At 38.9% G+C, this 26,966-nt stretch overlaps 1 protein-coding gene across 2 annotated transcripts; it reads left to right on the forward strand.

Annotated features, from left to right (window-relative positions):
- Positions 1–1,253: 1,253 nt before the first annotated feature.
- Positions 1,254–25,533, forward strand: LOC135467890 (adenylate cyclase type 10-like). Of its 2 annotated transcripts, none has more exons than XM_064745804.1 (32): positions 1,254–1,273; positions 1,801–1,990; positions 2,383–2,520; positions 3,055–3,198; positions 4,041–4,246; positions 4,568–4,640; positions 7,928–8,176; positions 8,459–8,535; positions 8,915–9,065; positions 9,371–9,402; positions 9,603–9,721; positions 10,109–10,185; positions 10,375–10,611; positions 13,062–13,227; positions 13,435–13,627; positions 13,782–13,868; positions 14,128–14,411; positions 14,670–14,931; positions 15,088–15,223; positions 15,503–15,958; positions 16,488–16,605; positions 16,769–16,955; positions 17,496–17,633; positions 18,720–18,892; positions 19,339–19,489; positions 20,260–20,351; positions 20,747–20,868; positions 21,106–21,202; positions 21,737–21,852; positions 22,439–22,568; positions 22,859–23,057; positions 23,496–25,533. In XM_064745804.1, the coding sequence occupies exons 2-32, from the start codon at positions 1,801–1,803 to the stop codon at positions 23,838–23,840; spliced, it is 5,145 nt and encodes a 1,714-aa protein (XP_064601874.1). In that variant the 5' UTR covers positions 1,254–1,273; the 3' UTR covers positions 23,841–25,533. The 2 variants fall into 2 exon arrangements, with proteins under 2 accessions (XP_064601874.1, XP_064601873.1); XM_064745803.1 differs by having other exon boundaries at positions 1,256–1,273; positions 1,707–1,990.
- The last annotated feature ends 1,433 nt before the right edge of the window (positions 25,534–26,966 follow it).

Raw genomic sequence — 26,966 nt, forward strand, 5'->3', positions numbered from 1 at the left:
GAAGTGCCATGGTATTGCCGACATTATAATTGCAAAGTGTCTGGCGGTTGACTATGTTACAGTGTCACCTGTGTTGACTCGTACTTTGCATATTGCGGTGGCTGTATAGGCCACCTTATTTCCATACAAATACTGAATGATGAGCGTGCATGTGGTGTATGTAAAACGTTTCGACCAGAGTCCAGTATCACTTCACTGAACGACATTCCCTGTATAAATATATTCAAATAAATAAGTAATAAATAAAAAAATAAATGCAAGGTTCTTAAACAGCGGGCACTTTTACGGTGCATACACTTGGTTCCCAGTAATACGGGGTTGGGGTACATATAGACGATTGGCATTGGGGCATCTTCTTTGTTTTTTCGTAGGCACCCTATAGGCCTACATGTACTTTTTTCCACATGTAGCCTATCGGTGAGCACAAGTATATTATAACTAATAAAAAAGAAATGACGAAGAGCGTAAATGTAACTGCCGAAAAAAGGAAACGCATATGAATTTTCACGTGAGAAATTAGCCTTAGTTCAAAGTTAGACTTTAATATAGGCGACTATTTTCAGCCAATTGACGCTATATTAGAGTCAGAGTATCAGTAAACATAAAATAAGCCACAGAAACTCAATCAGCTATGACATCAGGTTACATACAGCCTGAAAAACCAACGTGATTTTCCTTACAGCTCAGGACTTCGCGTAGGCCTATATACAGTGCTTTTTCAAATGGCTACATATTATTTGTTTACGTGGACATTTGATAGCAAAAAACCAACAATCGCTAACACATATGTTGAAATGTTCCAGTTAGCGTTGCTGTAAATCCAGCAGTTAATATTCCAGTACGTAACACCACTGCCATTGTGATGTGGTACCTTCCCTGTTTCAGCAGTACTATACCGTACAACAAGGACGTGTTTGTTACAGCTAGGATACATGTTACAAGGGGAGGCCCCTGTGGTAGCAGGCCACGCGTTAGCTCTGAGATCGGTTGGCAAGTTTCCCAGCTTAGCTTCCACATTAATGTTATTAAATGCATTTCTGAAAGCTAAGCTGTGAAGAACAGATCTCAGATCTAGCTACACATGAGCTTAGAAAGCCTTGCCATTCAAATACTCAATGACATCTGTACGTATCTTCACATCCCGGTTATCTCTGTTGTGACGTCAACGGTCTCAGCGTCACGCGGGACAACAATCTGGTGACGTCATAAACTATTGTCATTTCCACGTCATTACAAGCAAGCTTCCGGAAAAACAGATGTGGCCGATTTTGCGGTAAAATAACTTCTTTTTTAATGTATTTTCTTACAGTTGAAGAGAAACTTTCACAGAAAATTTTAGTTTATATTTGACTTACTTATATTATAACATAAGTAAGTGAGCTAAGATACCAAACGCGATATTTATATTTTATTTTAGGATTCTGGACTGACCGGCTGATGAACATCATCACAACAACAACACTGAATGTGTATACCCTGTGGTTAGAGATAGGAAGATAGCTGATAGTGTTTCATGACATTATTTTAGCTGTTACCCCGGATTAAGTTACAGTTCATTTATTGAAATAAGTAATTTTGATTAATTTTTGTTTATTAAAGAGTAAAACTTATAGGATTTTTCCAGTTTAAAGAAACGGGTATTTAAAGCTATAATATTGTTGATGTTCTGTATTTCTGTAGTATTTTATCTTCGCTTATTTTTTTAGCACACATTGATTTTGAAAGATGTGGCCCGGACGTTCAAAGCATAAATCATTAATGGTATAAATGTTGATCATCAACCTTTCTATGCATTGAAAGATGGCTGGAATATTTAGTGTTGTGACACGTATGAGAGATCGCATCAGCGACGAGAGGGATGAAGTAGCGGACGTTCCAGTGGCTAAGCTCTACCCCCATGTGCCAAATCTGGTGACCTTCGTAGACCATAGCAAACCTATGCCATGGACCAAACAAGTGCCGGGGGTTCTTATGTTTGCAGATATATCGGGTAAGCTGTCATAACCTTACAATTACCTGTCCTGTGAGATTTTCTGCATTACTTGGTAATGTAGTAATTATTAATAAAAATAAAAATTAGGCCAATGTAATAATTTAAAATCTTTAAAATCGCAAGCTTTGGATGTTACATGTATTAAAATGAGGATTGTGTAACCAAGCAAAAGGCACGATATTATCAGGCCACATTATGATAAAACTCTGATTTCTACCAGTGTCAGATTTTCTTTACTTTCTTGGGTACCTCATGTTAAATATACATATTATTTAATTTTTAAATCAATTCTTCTGAATAAGGTGATCTTGAGTTTGTTATCATATGTATACTGCAGTTTTTATTTATGCATCGATTGTCAGTGAATCAAAGTGTACTCTGTGTTGTAGGATTCACGGCACTTTGTGAAAAATATAGCTCCATGTCAACAGCTGGCATAGACAAACTAACGAGGACTTTGAATGAATACCTTGGATCTTTAGTGGAAATCATTATTCAGTCTAAAGGAGATGTTTTAAAATTTGCAGGTAAGCCTTTTGAAATGTAATACCCGGTACATGGTTAACAGGTTTATTTATTGTCCAGTGTATTACTATTTTTTTTTGTAGGTAAACCCTGAACATACCATTGGGAATTTATTTGCCACGCCACATTACAAGTTACTCGGCCTTTCTGATATAGCGGAGAGGACTACTGGTGGCATCAGTGTATAGTTATCTCCCATTTTTTCATTATCGTATGTATGCAACGAACTGGTTTTTTCTGATATACTTGCCCATTGGAAGCAATTCTAGAACTGTGTTCTTCTAAGTTGCCACAATATTGAATTCACTTAAGCAAGCATTAATTTTCCAATTTGTGTATGAACTATATTTTTATGAACACAGTATACAGTTTTTGTGAATCAACTGTGAGCAGACAGATAAACAATTAAAGCAATTTAGTTATTACTTTCATGAGGCACAAACGGTGTGTGAAGGTGTACTACGCATGTACATCTATGACCGTCCATTAAATACTCTTTTGTATTTTAATTATACATGGTCCTCTCTTTTCTTTAGGGGATGCCATTTTAGCTCTATGGAAGACCTCCTATGATGAAGTACAAAAGGATGTAGAAACAGTCGTCAAATGTTGTATCGACATTCAGGATAAATGTGGCTTATATGAGACAGATATAGGTGTAACTCTTACTGTAAAAATGGGTAGGTGTTTAAGTAGAGAGTTTACTCCTTAGAACTACTGTCCCTACAAATAACTTGTCTTTAGAAGGTTAAATGTAATGCATATTATATGTATGTGAAGGCCATTGTGTATTTGTCTGTTTGTTTGCTTGGGGTTCTGACGTCATACTTAACAGTTTCTCAGTCATAGGATGACGAGGAATCATTAGGTTTGTGTACATATAATGTCTCTTCTTGTGGCAGGACAAGCCCATGCTACCAAAGTGCAGCCGCCACTGAAGTATTATGCCCAAGACACTAGACATGACATCCCCACCCAGTCACATTATACTGACACCGGTTTTAAAATTTACGTTTGATCTTTTTGTTTGTTCCTGAATTCAAGTTGGAATAGGCTACGGTTTCCATTGCACTGCCCAGCACTGAGGAAGCACTCACAAGGCAGTCTAAACTGAAATTGTACTTATCTGTTTTAACTTTATTTAGTGTGACTTTGACGTGGCTCACGCATTTAATAATTGTGTTCATGTCATCGTTTTTATATTTTATATGCAGTTGAAATTTTGTCCCTGACACCTTGATACACAAAGAAGGGTTGTGAATTTTTCTTATCCTTAATTGATCAGCCAGTATGGGATGATTAACAAATATGAATCATTAAAGTCATATTGTCTTCAAAACATCACGGTTGATTCATTTCACATCATAATTCGTGACGTTTTCGTGACGTTGCAGACGTATTAGATCATAATTCAAAAGGCGGTGGTGACGTTGTCACATGTCACCCAAAATAGTACTGAGAATGTTTTATCACTGTATATGACATCAGACTGACGTGGATAGGTTATATCTGTTTCACATAGGTGTTGCAGCTGGGGATGTCACAATCAGCTTTGTAGGGAATGACGGATTCCGCCATTATGTGGAGTCCGGTCCTGCGGTAGATCATGTCAAACTGGCGGAGAAACAGTGTCAGTCTGGGTTCATAGTTCTGTCTCCAGGCACATGGGAGCATTGTAACAAACAGAAATTTAACTATGTCAGTCTAGCAGATGAGCGACATGTCAGGGTAAGTTTTACGAGCAGTCGAGCACTATTTACGCACATCATATTGAAAGGGTATATTAACGTCAAGAGCATTGATTAATATACACTGGAAGAGCTTTGAGTGTTTTGGTCTAAGAGCAGTATGCATGTATTTTAAACTGAGATAGTTACCAGAAAGTGTATTAAATAAGCGTATCAAATTGTTTATTGAAAGAACTGAGGACAGCAAAATACATAACGAAAATAAATTAGTAGGTATGTTTTACCTGTGTCAAGTCTCTATCTTCAAATTTATACGAGTCTGACTTCACTATGTATCTACCGTTTTCATATGTGCCCATAGGTAATATCCCTTTGCCAAGACTGTGACGAGAATGATTCAACTTTCCTTGAAAAACCTTTAACATTTGAACAAGGTAAAGCTGTTTATTACCATTTCAAAAGATGTTGTTACTTCTGCTAAACAGGCGATGTTTTTGTCGGCATTTTATTGACCCAGATCCAGGATTTTTTTTTAAACTGACAATGTCTTTGCCACGGGCTCTGTTCGGTTTCTTCCAACCTTAATGCTAGCGGCAGTCGTATACCTGAAATAATTTTGAGTTATTCTCCATTGAAATAAATAAATAAGTGTATTATTTTCTAGAATGGTTTTGTCCCTTTTTTAGAATTCATCGAGAACTGACATGTTTAAGTAGGATAGTTTATGTAGTTATCTGTGGCGGAGGTTTGAGCCCATTGAGCGCCTTCTACTTCCTTATTTTTCTATTTGCTCGCTCGTAATTTCATGTTCTAGGGACCTATCGTCTGAAAATTCCATATCACAGTCTAAAGTTTGGGTGTAACCATTACTAGTCACTGACGATACCCATCAGATTTGCTCCATCCATAAGCCTTACCAGGGGAGCCCTCCATGGATCAGTTGGTTAGCGCGCTAGCGCAGCGTATTGACCCAAAAGCCTCCCATCAAGGCGACTGCTGTGAGTTCAAGTCCAGCTCATGCTGGCTTCCTTTCAGCCTTTCTGTCTGTCAGGGTGTCAGTCCGTTAAAAAATAATTTTTCCTGACTTTTTGCTAAAATGGTTCATTGTATTGACTTCAAACTTGGTATACATAGCATCAACATGGTAATTTACAGATCAAGTTTGAGTGAAGATAAAATTTGATTTTTTGAACAAAACCATGGTAGATTTTTGCCCATTTTGTGTGCTATGACAGTTTTCTGGGCATTGTTAAGAAGAGTTTGTTATTCTGACTTGAAACTTTGTACAAGGCTTAACCTAGACTAACTACAGATCAAGTTGTAGTTTTGGACCGTTTCTTCTATTTTCAACTAAATGATTATCGATTTTGCTCTACCGTTGATTGTTTTGGATTCTGATGGTAATTCAAACCAGTAGGGGACGTACTGCTTCCTGAATGCTTGTCATGTGCATTAAGCCAATTCGTGAACTCATGTAACATGCAGAATGGTAACATAATGCTCGTTATACGTTTACAACCCAAAACAGTAGTTTGCGTCTTTTAAAACACACCTGGCTGTAGCCTTAAGCTCAGCATACATTGGAGTTTGACCAAGCTGAACTCGACTGTTGGGTTGGGTCCTAAGCGTACGTGTATTAAACGAGGCGACTCAACTGGAGTTGTACTACCGTTGTTACGTGTTTATGCCGGTTTAGATCCGAGATCTGTTTCATTTTTCTTATCTTACCTTTCAGAAGTACACATCTGCACTCTTCCATTTGCTAACCTGGAACTCGGCCCTTCCGCATATGTTGTCCTCAACATGTCGTAGCTGTACGCAACATGTTTCTGTAATCCTTCACTAATTCTCTCTTCATATCACCTAGTTATTCGGGAATAATAAAGGAAATAACGTGACAATTAACACAGATGTATATGTTACCTCGGCTGCAAGCCGAATTTCACTAACCGTCATTTTCAGTCTGAGTCGGCCGCACTCGGCATCATCCGGAAAAAGATAAACTCGTGGAATGATTTGATTGAAACCAATGAGATGTACACCATCTGAACGGCCACTGGCGGACTGTTTGGGAGTCTTAATCTTATTTGTGTGTTAATGATAAACAGAAATGAACTATAATCCATTATATTGTGAAAACAGATGATCTTAATTTTGGAAAAAAGATGATCTCAATTTTGGGAAGAGCATCAGAGTCCACCTTAGCAACCGAGTAACGTGATTTGAAAATGGCGGCTTGCAAAGTTCTTGATGCTGTCCGAGTGAGTGATTCAGTTAATATTTGTGTTATCTACGATGTTATTTTGTTGTATTATTTTATTATTCCCGCATAATGAGGTGATATGAATTCAGAATTACTTTAAGATCACGGGACACCTCTTTTTGTGGCGTACAGCGTTGGTACTTTGAAGACAGCACAGATGACAGGACCGAGTTCCCGGTTAGGGAATGTAACGTTTCAGAACGGTAAGTGCGGAAGTTATAAGCTGGGAACATGACCAACCGATCTCAGAGCTAATGCCGGTTGATCTTAAAGTCACAAGGCCATCTGAAACTGGGAACAACTCCGTAGGATTAGTAGAGCTGAGCTGAGTCGCGTCTTAAGCTCTCGTGTATGACGATCGCTCTTAAAGTCGTATGACCGTCAGCGACGGGAGCCAACTCTACACGACCAGTTTAGTTAAGTCGCGTCTTGAGCTTTCGTGTATGCCTAGTCTTAAGCAAGGTGCAGGTCGACCTACGCGTAGCCGGCGTTTGATCAGATTTAGTTTTTTGCGCGTAGGTCGACTAGGACTGGCGGCACCTGTGAGCAGATGTTTACGAACGTGACGGTCATGATGACGGGGCCTTTGTACATGAATGCGTGGATGTAATTGATATAATGTCTAATATACCTTTAAGTTGTCTTTTCTTCGAAATTTAAGGTTTCTTGGAAATTTTTTTGTCCTTTTATTCCAACTTTTCTCTTTATACATCCATTCAGTGAATGGATAGGCAAATTTAATAATTTGTTCTGACTATAGCCCTCTCCCTCTTTACACTCTCCATGTACATCATATGCTTTGTCTGTGCCTTGCCAGAGGTATCGTGCAGGCACTCGCTAAGCCTCTACGTATCGAAAATGTTATTTTCCGCTTCATCGGTCTACTTGGTTGTCATCATTTCCATAGTGTAACTCTTGCATGCATGTGATACAGCACGTGGTGCATCACTGAGAGGAACTGTGACCAATTGGACGCAAGCACGCGTAGATAGACGGAACTATGTAGAACTGGATGCTTCGAGTCGTAGAAAAGTAGAACATGTTCAACTCTGAGCAACAGTTGAGTCAGCGGTGGTCGCAAGCGCGCGTAGATCGACTGAAAACAGCGTCCGGTCGTATGCTCCCAGTTGATCTTGGTTGCTTCCAGTCGCCAAAAACTCAGTTGCCCCCAGTCGCTAGATCGATCAACGCCCGACTTTAAGCTCGGCTCACACGGGAACCGAAGTTACAACTCAACTAAAAAAGTCGACTGTTGCGTCAGGTCGTAAGCGCTCATGTATGTGAAACATCGACGCTACTCAACTGAAGTGGTTCTCGCGGCCGTACATGTATGACAATTGACCTTCAAGTCACACAGCCATCAGTGACTGGAACCAATCCCGAAGTGCCAGTTGAGTTGAGTCGCGTCCTAAGCCCTTGTGTATGCTGAGCTTTACAAGATTTTGTTGACTTATTTAGGTCTTAGTGTACCACAAGATGGTAATGAGCGGCGCCGATCCATGGTTCTCCCGGTTGCCACGTTACTGAATTTTGGCAAAAGGAGACAATCTCTGGATCTCCGTTCCACAACGCGGATGCAGCGCCCAGAAACACTGGAGGTACAAACTTCGGGCGAAAACACAAACATGGCCAGGTCGTCAACACGGCAGCAGTTGCTATCAGAGCGACAGAGATCAGCACTTCAGGCGCCCGAATCGATGTCAAGACGTAAGTTTACTTAGGCGGAAGCAGATTGGCCTTAATTGCCCCTGACGTCTGTTGGAAGTTTTACAGCTTGCTCTGGTCAGGTCACATGACAAGTATAAGCATCATACGTGCACAGCATTATGTATACGGTCACTGTATGCATATGGGGACATATACAGTGTTATTTGAATCCTGTGCAGGTCAGTCCGTAAGACTTACAGTTCATCATTTTATTTAATAATGTCCTTTATTTTAATTGCATCGTAATTCAGAATGTGACAAAAATTATCATGTTGTTTTCAGTGCGCGAGGCGACTCGCATCCTTGGACCTATGCCAAAGAAACTCCGTCTCTATGTTTTGTCGCCCGTGCTGAAAAAGGTATCTACATCATGTTGTCCGGGCAAGAAATGTTGACTATAACAGTCAACTATAATAACATATAATTATCTCTCTAACATTGCAACTAATATAGATGATGTTATGTCGAAGCCTCATTATCTTTTCTGATCGCAAATCATTGGATCGATGTCAGATTACAACTCCAGCTGCAACTACCACCACGTACTCGTCGGAATAATACATTTCATAAAAAGAATCCAATAATGTAAAGTCTTTACTCTTATACAGAGTTGATTTAATATCCGTTCAAACGCAGAATTCATTTCAGCTGAGAAATCAGTTATTTAATCTGTTAATATTGATGCTTTATTTAAAACGAAGTTAAAATTTTTATTTGATTTACTTGTAAACCCTTCAGCTTGACGACGGCCAGCCGTTAGAATATCTGTCCGAGATGAGACAAATAAGTGTTATCTTCATGAACCTGTCACTGGGGGAATCCGCTGATATTTCCAGTCTCATGCAAAGCTTGTTTGAGATAGTATACAGACATGTACAGAGTCTAGAGGGTGAGTCCGAGTGCTGTTTACAAAATATTTGGACAGAAAACACTTGGCTTCTTAATAACCACGTAAAGCCTTCATCATGAAATGGCAACATGAAGAAACGTACATAGATTTTTGGGTCATGTAGGATTTTACGATTTTGCGAACATTTTTTGCGACTATTCTTTGCGAACATTCTTTGAAATTTTTGTTGTGCAGTACTTGCAATCCTGCGAAGTATATGCCTTATAAGGCATTTTTTTTTTCAAAGAATAAAAGAGCAGAATTTTTTTTTTCGTTGACTAAAATGGTAATTTCTTTTCCCCCAGGCTGCCTCAACAAGATATTTTTGTTTGACAAGGTACGTGTTCATTATTTTAATTAGTATTTAATAATATCTTTAGGATTGTCATAAACGCATACACACAAATATCTGTGTTAAATATCTAAAATGTTTACACTGTGGACAGAGTCGTTTTCGGGTATATTTCTTGCCATGCTTAATAGTTGAAAAGTTAAAAGTTTTATGCAGCAGTATAAGAAACAAGTCATTCATTTCAGGGCTGTTCCTTTCTGGTAATTTTTGGACTTCCTGGGTACAAACATGAGCAGGATTGTGCTTACGCCTTACAGTGTTCAGTAAGCATGGCTAACAGCTTGAATGAGGAAGAAATGGTGAGGTAGGGTGTGCGCCAAAAAACAGACTTTTTCTTCCTTATCATGAAAGCTTCTATGAGAAAATACCGCCACTCATACAGTAACGAAACATACCAGACCAATCAGCCCATTTTGATAAAAATTTAGTTTTATTAACAGACCATTCAAGGAAGTTTGTGCTTCTGCATATCACTAAGTATCCTAAAAGAATTTCTCTGGAGTCTTAGGATTTAGTTGTTTGATTGGTTCATTTTTCAACTGTATTATCTTTAAATTGTCACAAAATACTGTGATTAAATTCTTACGTGTGCAGTAAATGATCGATAAATTCTTCATACAAACTGGGCATAAGACATACACCTTTTCTCTCTCTCTCTGACAAATCAGACTCTCTCTTTTGTGTTTTTAAGCCAAGTTTCCATAGGAGTCACAACTGGGACTGCGTTTTGTGGTGTAATTGGTCATAAAAATCGTCACGAATACTCCGGTACGTCAGACATAAAATGCGTTAGAATGTCGCTGTGAAGTTATTCATTTTCTTCTCGATAAATCTATCTCTTTTGGTAATCAAAAGGTAACAGTTTCATGTTACAAAGTTACAAACCAACTTTGCCTTAATTTAATTTTTTAGTCATTTAATTTTGCGCTTATTGAATTATTTGCTCATTTTATTTAGTCATAGGAAGAAAAGTCAACATGGCGGCTCGGTTGATGATGCATTATCCAGGTGCGATAACTTGTGACGACGAAACCTTCTTAGGCAGCCGCTTACCGTCACAAGCTTTCGACGTTGTGCCATCGAAGGCAATGAAAGGTTTGCAAAACATAGGGACTTTGCGTCAGTTTGTAGCCACGGGGAATGTGGACGTGACACAACTACACGCACTGAAGCATTTTCGGTATCCTCTACTGGGTAAGCCATCATTTGTTTTCTTTCTTTGTTCAATAAATTATAACGGAATTCTTGTTCGATTATGATTTTTTTTTCTTGTGTCTTTTTTAACTGCTGTTGGAAAACATGAATGTCACATCCTAGTATACAGCAAAAAGAAATATTAGCATAAAGGGCTTAAATCCCGCTCCTAAAAATGCACATAAAGTCATTTCATCAAGTACTCTGCAAAAATTAATCTGTTAAACTTAACAGAAAGAGTGACGCTAGAATGTATTCTGTTATTACAACACAACATTGTGTCACATTCAACATAATATCCTCTAAGACTAATAGAGTGGTTGTGTTGAATTAATAGAATATGTGTGTTATATTTAACAGAATAATCTGTTGCAATAACAGAATACAGTCTAGCATCACTCAGATAACAGACTTTCTGTTAAATTTAACATATTACTTCACTGAAGATAAATGAATGATACTTACATTTTTATTGCTTTTTAGTCGTCTTTATTAATAATATAAATAACTACGTTATGTGTCTGATACTTATTATAAATAAGCTATTATTGAAGTCGATAGAGGACCGTTCTCTTCAGAGAACTTTGTACACGGTGAGGTGCTCTATCGGCTTCCATAAACTTCATTTATTTATGTATTTATTTGATTGGTGTTCTACGCCGTACTCAAGAATATTTCACGTATACAGTGGTGGGTGAAAATCGGGCAGTCCGAGGGAAACCAACGACCATCATCAGGTTGCTGGAAGACCTTTCCACGTTCAGCCGGAGAGGAAGCCAGGATGAACTGGACTTCAACTCACAGCGACCTATTTGGTGGGAGGCTTCTAGGTCATTGCGCCAGGCTGGCACGCCAACCACCTCGGCCATGGAGGCCCCGTAAACTTCATTTAGTTCTTGGATCAAAAGTATCTTTTCTTTTCAGTATTGGACACAGACATGTATATATTTCTTTTCAGTAACGCACAATATGTGTCTTAATTTCTGAGAATATTGCGCATGTTGAGCTAACAGATATTTGGAATGATGGAGTGAGTGATTGAGTGCTTGGGGTTTAACGTCGTACTTAACAATTTTTCAGTAATATGACAACAAAGAAGTCCTTAGAGTACATGTAATGTGCAACCTTGTTGCAGGACGGATTTCCACAGCTCTTTTATGTGGTGCTGCTTCACTGAGACGACTAGCCGAAGGCAAGTAAGCGGCCCGGTCCGAGCCATTATACTGATACGGGTCAACAAGTCGTTGCACTTTACCCTTCATGCTGTTACAACTTCCTCTTTTAAGGTCTTAGGTGTGACTCGACCCAGGATTGACCCTGGATCTACTACCTCCCGAAGTAGACGCTCTACCAAGTGTGCTATCGGGGCCGGTGGAATAATTGAGAATCTGCACAGATCTTAAGACACCTTTACAGTAGCATAAACCTTTTAGTTGTACAGAGTACATTCACGCATCACGGGTGGCAAAGTTGTGTTGTCAACGAATATTTTCTGATAACTGTTGGCGTATACGAGTCTTCCGCGGTCATTGTTGTCGTTGTGATGTCAATCCATTTCCTATGACATGGCTCATTTAGCAATGCCTGAAGTTGTGTTCTGAGCTCAGACTCTTTTTTTCTGGGGGATGTGGGAGAAGAAATTTGCTGCATCATAGGGCCTTGTTTCGAAATAACCATATATTACTACAGCCGCACTGCAATTTTATGTGCTGCTTATTTGTAAACATCCACCTTACTTTCCGAGGTCAACTGTCTACTTGACTGGTTCGTTAAGTCTTGTATACACAGAATCTCTAAAACTATGTTGCCAAGTTTTATCAAAATTAGCCACATCAGCATTCTGGCCAAAAATTGTGAGAGTTGCCTTTTTTTTTAGCAGTATGTGCCAGCTGGGTTTGTACGATGGATCGACTTTACCTTTCTTTGATGGACGTTTTCTTTTTGATAAACTTTAGATGAACTTTATACCAGTTGGAATAAAAGCAAATTGCACCACTGTGGGTCTATAAAGCGGGATCGTCTAAACGGAGGCGTTCCGCAGTTCAACTGTTTTCACTCACTATTCCAGTCATGTTAAATCCCATGTAAATTGTCGTTGTGTCCTTCCCCATTCAATGCTGGCGTTATTGTCCTAATATCTTTCTATACCTTAGAAATAATTTTGTTCAAGAGAACACAGGCATGCGCTTCAAACATTGATTTTTGCAGTATTTAGCCCACTACAGTTTAGATTGATTAATGGGTTAACGCGACGTCGAAAATATTTTACCCAGGTTGTATTTATTTATTTATTTATTTGATTAATGTTTTACGTCGTACTCAAGAATATTTCACTTATAAGACGTTAGCCAGCATTCGCCATGTTGTAAAGAGAGACACTAGAAGTGTATTTTTAAACGTAGCTATCAATTATGAAGATACAAAGGTACTTTTATATTCTTGTATTGTAGATCGAGTTCAGGAAATGGAGACAATCAGACAGTTGGTGCTTGATAACAAAAGTATAACAAAGGATGGGAAACAGAAACAGATGATTGTGATAGAGGCTGACGCTGGGATGGGAAAAACACGGCTACTGGATGCCCTGGTTACAAATGCTCCAGACTTTGGGGCAAGGTGATGTAGTTATTTGTATGGTTTGTGTTTTAATTAGGATAGTAATGCACGAAGTAGGTGAGCAAAAAACCAAATCAAATCTCCTTATAGTTGAAAGCTTCATGTATGTCTTGAATATACAGGTATGCTTTCACAAATGTATGGAAAGATTAACAACGTTACTGACACAATACTGATTCATCTCGTTCTATTTACTCGTTTCTGTAGGGTGGTGTCGTGTGCACTCTTGCTGAACGATGTCACCAAACCGTACTTCCTGGCCCAGCTCTTACTGCGCCTTCTCCTCACAAACGCAGGATTTTCTGAACAGCTGGAAGAAGAAGTGGACATAGTGAAAGAATTACAAGAAAACCACCTCATCAAATATTTGCCACTGTTAAAACTTATAATGGGAAAGGAGGTAAACAGCAGTTTATTTGACAAATAGATTTTGACAAAGAAAATTTAGCAACATATATCACCAAGAAAGATAGATATATCATCAAGTTATTACATATATTGATATAAGATATAGTCCCTGTGGGTATGATTACATGTTATGGGTGTTTTTTCAGAGAACATATCTGCTGGACAAAGCCTCAAAGGATAAGGCTGAATGGTCGACGGCACTTCATAATCTCGTCAACTGCATCGTGCGAGTGGTAGGTTCAAGTAACTGCTAAACAGTAAGGCTTGAGTGGAATCAGTCAGCGAAATATCAACATAACATTGTCAAATATGGGAGAATAAAACTCTTTAAACCAAGTCCTTTTACTCATCCGTCTCTGATATTAAAATTCCGAAGAATTGTACATTGTGTGTGCTAAAGGCAGTGAAATATTAGCTTAAATGCTCATTATGTATTATAATTAGCCCTTTGTGATGGAATAAAAGCACATTTTATATATTGTCTATTTGCAGTCACTAGAGCGAACTGGATTAACTCTCTTTGCTGTAGATGACATTCAATTTGCTGACCGGGAATCTTGGGAACTTCTGGCAGATATGCAGAAACAAGACAATGCTATATTTGTGGTGACAATGAAACCACCGCAGATGAATCAGAAACTCCCTGACGGTTGCAGAGCAATATTGGCTCTGGATTCTACCAAAAAGGTTAACCTGGAAGGGCTGGATACTAAATACATGTGTGCCTTAGCTTGCCAAATTCTAGACGTTGTGCGGATACCAAGGGCAATAGACAGGTGAGCAAGTTCGAAGTTTGTAAATGTGTTTCTATAGTTTTGTCAGTATCTAAAAAGTCATCCATTTTTATTTGAAAGGCAAAATGGTATTATTAGCGTTTAACAGGCAACTTAAGAATGGACATACAAACGACTCTAAAATAATCCTATTACATTGTAAAACAGAATGTCTGGTAATGCTTTAAACTCCCAGACTTGGTTATAGCTTTGAGATATATAAGTTTATCTTTACATCTCGTTTTTCCATTCTCTTTCCAGGATATTGGTTGAAAAAAGCCACGGCGTGCCGTCTTGGTGTGAACAGCTGCTGCAGGATATGTGTACAAAGGATATTTTACAGATTGTTCAAAGTGATGAGACAGATCCCGTTCTTATGGAATCAACTGTTGCCCCTCTGGATGTTCACATCACTACGTTTGGTGCCCCTACGGATCGCAAACGCAGTAAACTTAATTGTCAGGTTCCCTCTTTTCAGAAACTGAAGACGGGAAATGCATTTTTGGCAGTAGATGACAGTTTGGTAAGACCATCTTATATTGTCTTAAAATCATTAAAACTAACAATAACTCACGTGTTATTGGAATGAGGCATCAAACGCATTGTTTTACCTTCAGCATCCAGACTACCTTGGCACAATAATAATAATAACAGCATATCGTTGTGAATAACATTCCAGAAACTTCCAGGGAAATCTGATACCGACGTTACCGAGAGCATGAAGGCTCTACTGTCCGTTAATGTCAACGAAAATATCTGCATTCTAAACCCAAAATTAAACCCAGAAGATCTAAAGATACCCGAGTCTGTCAAAGGTAAGCCTAACAGCGATAAGAAGCTAAATACTTTCTTCCTGTTTTTATGATTCCTGATCGTTGACCTTTGGAATTCTCCGCACACATTTCTGGTGATTTAATAAATATTACCGATGTTTTAACAACTTGCTCAATGATAAACCACAGGAAGATTGCTTCTGTAACCCTAACGTTATCCACCAAATGACAACAAAATATTATTGTGGTGCTCCTACTGAGAGACGACTTGTTTTTGATGTCTGAGGTTCTTTGTAATGATCTGTAATTTTTCTGTCATAGATATGATGATTGCTAGATTAGACGCCCTGAGAGCATCGGAGCAAATGCTGGTGAAGTGTGCTTCTGTACTTGATGTATGCTTCTACAGGATGATTCTGATCGAAATACTCCCTAATCGCGTCAAAAAACAGAGGGTTGACCTTCGCATTGAACATCTCATTAAGCTGGGTATATTCGTCTGTGGCGGTGTGGCAACCTCCCAGGATTTAAGCACGCTCAGCCATGTGTGTGACTGCAAGAACCACAAGCACAGTAATGTCAAGAAACCCCTCTGCTCAATCCTTCGGTTTCAAAATCCTATGTTGAGGGAGACAGTGTACGGCATACTTCTCGACAATCAGCGTGTGAACCTGCATTTTAAGGCTGCGTCACAGTTAGACGCTATGGCCAACAAGTACAGAGATAAAGTTCCCAACCATATCCTAGAGCGTGACGTCATTACAGCAGACGGCTCAGGTGAATATCTGCCTGGAGATTTCTAATTGAAAGTTCGTTGGCGATATCGGTTTACAGTTAGACTTCTTCCTACAGTGTAACTTTGCATTGGGTGTGTACATTGTACACATACATGTACGTTGAAGGTGCGTACGGTTGCTCTTATTGTAGTTTGTGGTTAGTTATTTTCAAGGTCTGTGGTATATTTTTCGAAGGCCGGGTACATTTATTTTGTTCATGAACCTTTTGCTTCTCCCGTATTTTCTGATAACACAAATGGCCGACCAATGCCGCGTTTCTCATAACCCATGATTTGCTGTGCCTTGAAGTATTTTCTGGCTTTCTTGTGTACCATAGGTATGGTTTCGTATTTGCGTTTTATAAAGCGTCAGTATGTAATATATTGACAATCATATCAGTAGTGATAGATGAAAAGCACAGCCTGTATGTCTTAAACCCAGTATATCGTCAATAGTGTGCAGAATTCAAGAAAAAAGTAGATTTCTGGGTGTTCTTGTTTCAAAATCGTAACTTGTTTTTCTATTCCAAGAGTCTTCTCAAGGACGTAAGCATAGTGCTGTGGCACCGGCTAGATTAGGACAGCCGGAAGAAGTGGCCTGGATAGAACTGGACGCCATGGACTGCGCATCCACCTCACGCCACGTCCCGTAAGTACAGACGGATTGCTGGCCAGCACTACCAATCATGCAATCAAACGAACGAGATGGCACCGTGGAGGACATCACATTTCTGATAGCTTAGCTCTGAATGAATAACACGTTGTTTTTGTCATTGTTTCGTCGATCAAGGCATTGTGTTTTTTTAAACTAGGTTGCAAATGCGGATAGACAAGGATAAACTGAGCCCCCTTGCTGAAAGGAACAGATCGTTGCAGAAACTGCTTCCAATTTACACAATGATAGCTCACCACTGGAGAAGTGCTGGTGAGAAATACAAACTTGTACGAATTCTGATCGAGGACACTTTGGTGGCCATCGCTCTGGAGCAACCGCTTCGGGTAAGACATTCATCGTAAAGGCAAGAAATACCAGAATTGCTTTAAGTCAGGTACATGTTTCTTCCAGAAAGCTCAAAAACCAATACAACATAGAGAGCAAAAACCGAGAAGTGACGACAGCGTCATAACTGGCAAATGATCACATATTATCGGTGAAATCCAACCATCCAATTTGTCAGTTACCGAAGTTAGGGAGTTATTCTAAATGTTCATGTACATGCTTAACTGGTGGAAACCTAGACACTGCCTTGCGCCATGGTCTAAACAGAATAAGGTAAAAAGCAATGTATTGGTGTTAATTATTGTATATTAGACGTCGGTGGTCAAGAATTACTCAAAACGCTGTGTTGTCATCACATTAAATATATAAAAACTCTTTAAAACATTGCCATGAGTGAAACAAAATTTTGTTCAAGATATTATATTATATTATATTTTATATTATACGATATTTTAGTGTATTGTGTTAACATCAGTTATCTCAGATGAAACATGTAAGGCGTCTAAAACCCCGTCACTAGGTATTATTTGCTTTCACAGGCTGATTCCTTGTTGGAAGAGGCCAAAGCTGCCTTCATTGACTTTGAAAACACGGACAAAAAGAAATATGCATGTCATCCGGATGACAAAATGATCTCTACTTGGTTGAAGGCAAAACTGGAGAGATTACAGGGGAAGGTATGTAAACTTATTGGTGGTTATTGTGGAAAGGTAAGCCTTGTTTTGCTCACATTTATGTATTGATTCGATTGTTATTTAACTGTGGAGGCCTCCGTGGCTCAGTTGGTTAGCGCGCTAGTGCAGCGTAATGACCCAGAAACCTCTTACCGATGCGGTCGCTGTGAGTTCAAGTCCAGCTCATGCTGGATTCCACTCCGGCCGTACGTGGGAAGGTCTCCCAGCAACCTGCGGATGGTCGTGGGTTTCCCCCGGACTATGCCCGGTTTCCCCCACCATGATGCTGGCCGTCGTCGTATAAGTGAAATATTCTTGAGTACGGCGTAAAACACCAATCAAATAAATAAATATTTAACGCTGTACTGAAGACTTTTCATTTAAACGATGGGAGGCTAAAACCGTAGTGCCAGAGGTAAACTTTATCTTTGTCAAGTCACCGACGAGCTTTCCCTGGTATGGGGTACAGGCTGCTGGCGTATGGCGAAAGACTAATGTAGGAGCGCTTTAACGGGCCTGCAATGGACGACTGGAGAGATGTTTCAGTGTGACTGAAACGGCTACAATTTTTCGATTTTATGACATCGTTTCAGTGCATGTTTGGAACTTTATAAGTCGTATGCTTGCCATGTAACAGGAAAAAGAAGAGTATAACACAACTGAAAAAAGAAATAGCCTTACGAGTGTGTCACCAACTGTCGCTCACAAGGATGGTCTGTTTCTCTACTTGAGGTGCACAGATCCTCGCACTGGGGCCGATTCCCCGCCTTATCATACGAGGTCCTTTCTTGTTCCAGGCCCACATTTGGAAAAGCGTATTTTACCACTGGGTTACATCGAGCCCCCTATTTCTCTCAGATGCACCATTGTGATGTTAGTTTTGTTCATCTATGCGTTATCTATTTATTTTTTAAACCTTTCTTCAATCGTTTCCTTGTTGTTTGATTTTTTATCCCAAAAGCTGGAAATGTACTTGTTTAATTTTCTAGTAACATTCCACATATACAGAGCAAAAAAACAGGCTATTTGTATCAATCGTGGAAGACACCTTTATCCTTGTTGAACTTAACAAGAATTTAATTTCTGCAGGTAAATGAACAGGAGAATTTCACGAAAGAGGCTCGAATAAATTATATCCAAGCTTTGCGAGTGTTAGGAAAAAGACAACCAACCAGTAAACGTGCAGTGGGCGTGGCCTTGTCCTGGAAACTTCGCTCCGAGATGACTCGTGCTTCATGTCAGTCATGCTTTGGACAGTCTCGGTATGTTCTACATGTACTTGGTGAATTTTAAATGACCCAATTTAAACTGTACTTATTTGAACGTGCGCAGCTCGTTGTTTCAACATACAGGTACCGTTTGCAGGAATGCTGTTTCACTTACTTGCTATACAGTTCTGCAAAGTTGATTGTCAAGCAACTACCAGTTTTTACCGTGAATTTGCAACCTAATTCGTGGTTATTTGTAAAAAGCTATTGAACCAGATCTTTTTTTTTATGTAAGTTCAAGTTCAAGTGTACAGTAAAGGTTTCTAACTTACCTATTATTCTGCAAAATTGAGAAAACAGTGCGGTGTTGCGGAAGTTGAGGTCTGTCTGTTCTGGTTGTAAATTAAGCATTTCAAAGAGAAAGCACTTTCAAACCAAAAAATCCCCATATGCAATTTTCCGGTAGTTTAGAGTCATATCGTCTCATTTGTTCATTTCAGGCATGAATTAACAGAAAAAGTTTCGGAGAAGTTGAGTTGTTTGAGTAGTCTGTATGACGCACATAAGCTATTGAGGATGGAAAAGGACGCTATGCTCAATGCTTTACAACAGTTGTCGGAGATCCGCTCTTTCCACTGCACCCAGCACCAGGTCAGTGTCTAAATGACTAAATAAAATGACAGGGACACTTCTTGTGATCATAGTAAGAAAGTATGTGATCAGAAGTGTAAATTCGTAACTGTTACATGGGGATAAAATAACAGTCTGTGATTCATAACTGTAAAAATATGTCACATTTCATCAATGGCGTTTCGGAGGTGCAGTTTGAATGTTTTAGCAGTAAAAAAATTCATGCAGTAAACATGGGAATACCAATTTGTACATGGCTGAATTGTCTTAGTTATTCAATTGTACATACGAAATAGTTGAGGACTGAGCATATGTAAGTTCCTAAGAGTCTAACTATGAACAGTAGCTCTTCATGATTCACATTTTTTCTTAAATAAATTGTAAAAACAATGAATACATCTCGTGTCATGAACATTTTTTAATGGTCTTTCATCTAATAAATACTTCGTTTTAGTGTTTTCTTTGCCTTTAATTTTAGTTCTAACGGTGAAAACTTCTCGTTTGTTCTTTTTGTTAAACATAGAATACTAAATCCCATTGTCTAACCATGTAAGACTGGTTCGTAATAACTGAGGTCAGAGGCTTAAATACAGCTCACGGGGGATTTACAATGTACCAGGGTAAGGTCGTATATATGTAAGTGGAAAATTTTTAGATTTCTGCGTGAACCACCAGTCAATAACTACATAACCACCATCCCTCCCTCCAACACAAACAGTAATGCGACCGAGTATACCCGTTGCTTCATGTTTTACCAACTTTTGATGTGATGTGAAGATTTTCTGTTACAGGTGATCATCGCCTATAACGCAGTCATTGAACAATATCGTAGACAGAAGTTTTACGGCATGGCATCTATTATGGAAAATGAGTTCTTTCAGAGGTACTTCACAAAACATTTTTCATGATAGCTAAATCCATAATGACGGATGCATTTTTCATCAAGATGTGCCTTTTTAAAATAGTTAATCTGGATGGTAACAAAAATATAAAGGGTGAACTTATGTATACTGATATACTGTTTTTGATGAGGCGGACATGTGACTTCTGTCATATTGTATAGTTTGTTAATCTTCTACTTTTCTTTTCATGCGATTGATATGTTAGAACATCTGTGTTTTATTGTCATAATTGGAAGGTATAGTACGGCCATCATAGCCAGCAACGAAAAGCCACTTGACTGTTGTTCTCAGAAATACCCGTTACAAAAAGCCTTTGTATTGGTCAAAGAAGTGCCACCGGCTTTGGTAATATTTTCTTTCACTATGCTGGTTACAGATTAAAAGAGATAGGTACTGAGAAGCTGACGGAATCTGACCTGAGACTTCTGGCTGGTGTCTATGGGGAGAGCTCTGTTCAGTCTCTAACCCGAGGAGCCCTGCACGAGGCGTTGTTGACAGGTACGGCAGGAATAATGTTTGTTTTACTTATTTACAGGTGCATTGTATTTTTAAAAAATGACCCTCTTCCACCCCAACACCGCAGTGGGCAAAAAAACAACAAAACTGCGTAGGTGTGTATCTTGAACATGTGAAATGTGTAATCGAGATAAGCACAATTACTCCAAACAAGGTCTGTGTCTGCGCATCCTTGCTAATTGTGGAGGGTTTTGTTGATCAAGGTGTATTTATTTTCAGGGATTTTCTCAGCAAAGATTTGTCGAACGCTGGAACTGGCTCAAACTGCAACCAAATACATCCCATCCCTGGTGCAATCACAGATTATGGCACTCAAGTAAGATCAGTTGCCATTTTAAAGATTAAAGGAGATGGTCCTGCGATGAATTTTAGTACTGCCAAATACAAAACACTTCAACACAGAGAGTAATACCATAAAGTGACGATAGTTTGGTAGTTTGGATGGACATCCACTAGCACTATGACTTAAGCAGAATTAGGTTAAAAGTATACAGTGATGTTATTTACACTTTAGCTAAACAGAAACATATGGCAAAGTGAATAAAACAAATCCATTATAGCCTTCGTATATTGGGAAGGATTTGAATGTATCAGAAACGTCAAAGTTGAAGCAGCTACAGTAAAACATCTTAAATTGCTAACAATATACATTCCATGTATATGTTATTATTTAAATATGTCTTTCTGAGAGCTACTTTTTCTATTCGGGTATCAGTTTCACTGATATGTTTAAAATTATTTATTTAGTGTCACCCGGTAAGAGTTTTAGTTGTCAAACCTACGCCATTTTTTAGTAGATGGTGAGTGTAAATAACTTTACTGATCTGTTTTTTCTTCCCAATTTTTTCAGGGTGACATGCTGCTTCAACTCCCTTGAACATCTGAGGGCGGCTTGTGAGGAACTTGATGACAAAATCTGTAAAGCCTGGTTCTACTGCTGTTGTTTGGATCTTTTGTTAGATGCAGGTCGGTTTCAGCATTAAATGACAAATACGGAAAACGAGTGATTAATGCAAATTTCCAGACCTTCTGCGGGAAGTTTACCTGGGGGATTTTTTTCACCTATTCAATCGTATTAGTTTTCTGTGTTTTTTTTTTGGCAGACATAATAAATTCATACGTATTGCATATGTCTTGTACACTTGCATTGGCAAACTATCTCCCTGTTGCACAGTTGTATTGAATGTACTATAAAAGATGATTCACTCGCGATTAGTTGTCCGTAGCTGACACACATATTGTGGTCACAATCACCGCTATTCTAAAAAGAGAGGACATTTATGATACAGATTACGAATATTACATTTATTTCATTCAATCCTTGACTAGTAAGGTCAAGTTTCCAGGTCTCCGTCACTTAGTATTGAACTTATATCATGAGGTTTGTCGGGTAAAGTAGGGTGAGGTTTCAGAGTAGTGGGGTGATTTCCACCGGCCATAAGGCTGTTCACCAACTTAAAAGTAAAATATTGCTTTACATTGTACTATCAAAATTGGTATTAACTCTTGACGAATTTTTGTTATTGATTTCGACCCGTCTGTCCATTTTAAGGTCAACCCATTGAAACTTTCCAGAAGTGTATGATGTTCATTTGTTGGCTCTTCTGCAATCCAGAAGGAGTCCCTCTTAACCAGGACGATTGCTGGCTACACAATTACCTCTTTATGCGATTTGCTGTTTGGTGAGTCTCGTCAGCATATTTGGATTTTTGAAAACCTTATATGGATTTGAGCTGCCCTGCAAGTTATAATTACTCATCTGCGCTTGTGATTTCAAATTAATGCTTTTTTATGTCAAATACAGCCATATCTTCTGTATGCGATTCGTCAAAATTGTAAGAAGTATTTCAATATGTCATTACAACGAAGAACATGGAGCTCGTCGTGAAAGAGATACATTTTTAAAATCTAAGCTAAACAGTGTTTGTTGATGCAGTGTTAAAATGTGGAAATTTGGTTTCTGTTCCTTAAGGAATTGTCGAAAGAGAAGTTTCCTAGAAGGTGACCGTTGGTACCAAATCGCAATGGACATGATACCTCAGCACTACAACAACTTCTTTGCTCTACAGTCACAGGCAAGGCACGTTGAATGTCTCTTGTTGACGCTTTGTCAGGCAAAGAAAGGAAATTTGCCAGAAGTGGAGGAAAAGGTTCTTAAAGCTGTCTCCAAGGTAAAACTGTATGTCAGTCATAACGATTTTAATATCCTGATAAAGTATAGTTGCATCAGTGTGCTCTGAGCATGGCTTCAAAGGTATTACTCTGTAAGGCATTTCTAAGTGTTACATAAACAGTCAGAATAAAACCCTAATAGAGGTAAATTGACAAGAAGCCATTTTTCATCGGTTATGTGTGACCATTTGCCAACTATCACTTAATATGTCTTAATATCTATGCTCTAGTGGTTTATATGACGTATACGATTTAGGAACCACTGGTTGACGTTAAAAATCAGTCTAAAACCTCATTCAAATCTCCTTCCATGGGATTGTCTAATAATACGTCATATTACGTGGTGGTTCCATAATGTCCAACTTCAACATGTTGTTTCAGTATTGCTTTTTTCTAGCATTCCTCAAACGCTCCTGCGTTATGTTAATAATTGTCAGGAGCTGAGCCAACTGCGAACAGGTCTCAAATGTGTCCCCAGTCTACGGCCTCGCTTCCTGCATCTGCTAGCCTACTTCTACGCGCAAGGGAAGAACTGGAAACGTTGTCAACAGGAGATAGCGGAGTGTGCTAAGGTATCCATGAATCAAGGCAACTGCTACGAGTATCAGTGGTCACAGTACAACTGGGGACGATGGAGTGGGGCCTCGCGGGCCAACGGCATACGAGACTCAATCTGGCTGAGCTATAGCGACGGCCATGTGTTTGACTGGACAGTGGCTAATAAGGTGTCGAATGAAGTAGAGTTCTACCCATGGCCTGTGCCAAGCAAGATGGTCTCATAAAGAGAGAGAAGTTTGTCTTGTAAAATACATTCTTGCCTGTTGCCCCAAACTGATGGATACTATCCAAAGTATGGTAGGGACGGGTCATGTGCTTGGACAGTGGCTGAGACTGTGTCTATTGAAGTAAAGGGTTCTACCTATGACCTGTGCCAACCAAGATGACCACGTCAAGGAGCAGACGGTATAATAACAGCCTCATTATTTCTCTACAACCCTGTCTAGTCGTAATACGTCTGCTTCCTGTTATCTTACATCGTTTGGCACAATCCCAAGTATAGTAACGATTAAGCTATACGCTATAGTCTGAACAATCTGACATCTTCGGGATTGACATTATAGCCCTATGCCTACCACTTATATGAATCATTCATATGTCGAATATAAACTGATGCCGTTCTATGTCATTTTAGCATCGTTACCTGGAAATACGTCTGCGATTACCAGTTCATGTCCAAAATAACATGCAAAACTATGGCAATACAATTTTCTCTTGATTCGTTCTAAAGTTTATCATTTGCTTTCTCTGTGTGACAAGAACCACATTTGTGATGATTGTTTGAGAAAATTTTAAGCATTAAAGTGAAAATTCCAAAGATAGGTAATAATTCTACAGTACTAAATTGTTTTGAAGTTAAGAGTAAAACTGACAACTTCACGATCCTGGGCCCTGAGGTTTTACAGCTTTCTTATCGACTAATGATACAGTTGTCATTGAGTTGTTGCTTCGTCAGTGGTGATAGTAGGAAGTGTCCGTTAACCTTGTCATAGGTAAATGTCGTGCTACTCTTACTATATGATACCCAAGTTGTTACTGCCTCCTGATCAGAACACAAGAAGGCCACGTCAATTTTGAACATGTCCAAAGTCCTAAGTCCAAAGTTGCCGCTGGGTTGTCTTTAGATTGTAGGAAGTCTCATGTCATGTTTCGTATCCGCAGTGACATCTTCCTGGTACTACAGTGTCACAGTTTTTAAGAAAATTTTAAGAAAAAAATGTTCTTGCGGAGTTCTCTGAAATATTTTGTCCTCAGCGGCATCTTCCTGGTGATATACGACAGAATGTGATGAGGGCATAAGGCAGTGACGCCTCCTGTTATTCCTGCACTGGTGCGAAATGGTGTTTCTGATGTTTGTACATTAGCGCTGCTTAGACAATGAAAACATAAGCTGTGTAGGGATTTCTCCGATATCTTATAGCTCCCGGGATCCGAGTACTCATATACACAGTTATGCTTTTATGAGAATGGTATCTCTAGTTATCGGCCGAGGTTATGGTAACGCCGTATGCAGCGATTTGACCATAATTCACACAAGTAGAAAAAAATCCCATCTAATATAAAGCCGAACAAGAAACGAAGATGCTGTTCAAATCGTTATAAATATCACAATCTTCTAAATATCACTGGCATGGTAACGCTGCATCCAGATCACGATATTTTATCAGACTTTATTAATTCATTCTTAACCGGAGACTTCTAATAAATTGCAATTAACATCACTGTAGTTTTCTACCTAATTCTGCTTGAACCTCGGTGCTAGGGAGTGTGTAAGCTTTTAAAGCATTTACATGAATAGTTCGAACAAAACCAGTTCACCAGCTATGTGTCATCATTTGCCAACTATCACACTGTCTCTGGTTTTACCCTCTGAGTAGTAGTCCTTCATATTATTAATACTTCACATATCTCATGAATAATCACTTTCATTATTCTGATTGGACTAGGTATAAATAAAATCGCTACAATCATGAATCATGTTGTTGAACCTTGTAGCTAAATCATCAACTTGAATGGTATGCAATACTTAAAAGCTTGGTAATAGAAACTCATTATTATGTATCGTTTAATGATTGTATTTTACTGGAATTACAGAGGTGTACGTGTTCATAGTTATTCATCATAATAAATAGCATCGACCATATTTCGCACACACGTTGGCATGGGGAGCTGTAATTGAAGGACTAGTGAGAATCCGTGTTTAATCTGTACTTTTATCTGATGTGGATATACAAGATATGGCGTACTTGTTGCCTGTTAGCCCCAAAATCGCAACTTGCCACAAAATCAAGAAGCTAATAGATCTTATAGTTTCACTTTGAAAACAAACATTAAGATAATTGAATATATGTTTTTCAAGCATCCAGATTATCTGTCGATAGATCAACTGCAAGACAGCGTACATGGCTTATGATGGGTATGTTAAATTTTTCATTTTGCTCTAACCGTCGCAGTTGTTTGGAATTCCCTCTTGGAACTGTGCATGTTTTTCGGGGATATTTGTTTAACCGTCTTTGAACATCGAATCTATACGCCTAAAAATTTCCTTTTCCTCTTTCCAAAGCTGCTGACTAGTTTTATCAAAATATGAGATCATAAGATTTGAATTCAACTTGTATATGGCAAAACACTTCCTCTTTCTAAATACAGTCTTTGGAGTCAATGAAAACTACGTCGCAGTGACAGTTATAGACCAAACAGCGTAGTATACTTTGGAAACATTTCGAATAACCCAGAATGTGTTTACAAATCTCCTGTACCAGGTGGGAGCGTTATGGAACCAGGTCTCGATTCGCCTAGCACATTCCATGCAGTGTGCGTAACAGAATGAGGACCGACATGAAGTGCGTCTCTGATATGCTGTCCATGCGGCATACCTACTTCTATGACGGGAAACGGCGTAATCGATAACTTTTGAAAATGACAGACATAATTGATCACATGCGTGACGAAATACGATGTTAAACAAAGAGGCAGCGATTCAGTTTACAGAATACCTTATAATATTCCCAACGCTCACATATGGTGCATACATACACATTCTCCCCCAGGACTTTTCTACTCAAAAGCGCTTAGATAAAAGCTACACTGGGGAATGGCATCACTTTTCATGTAGAAAGAGATTTATTTCACAACTGTTTTTTCTGGTATATGGTAATTACGTTAATATACACTGCAAGGCAGCTCTACCATTCTCCAAACCCACTGGCATAAATCACGCAAATATACCTGGTTATTTATAGAAGGCAGGGGGTCTATCAGACAGAATGGTTTTTGAGTGTCGATTTCCTTAGAGCTATCCCTCGCTGTTTACTCACATAAATATGAGGAAATTGCGACAGGAACTTTCG

This window comes from Liolophura sinensis, chromosome 6 (genome assembly GCF_032854445.1).
Source record: "Liolophura sinensis isolate JHLJ2023 chromosome 6, CUHK_Ljap_v2, whole genome shotgun sequence".
NCBI classification, from domain to species: Eukaryota; Metazoa; Mollusca; class Polyplacophora; order Chitonida; family Chitonidae; genus Liolophura; species Liolophura sinensis.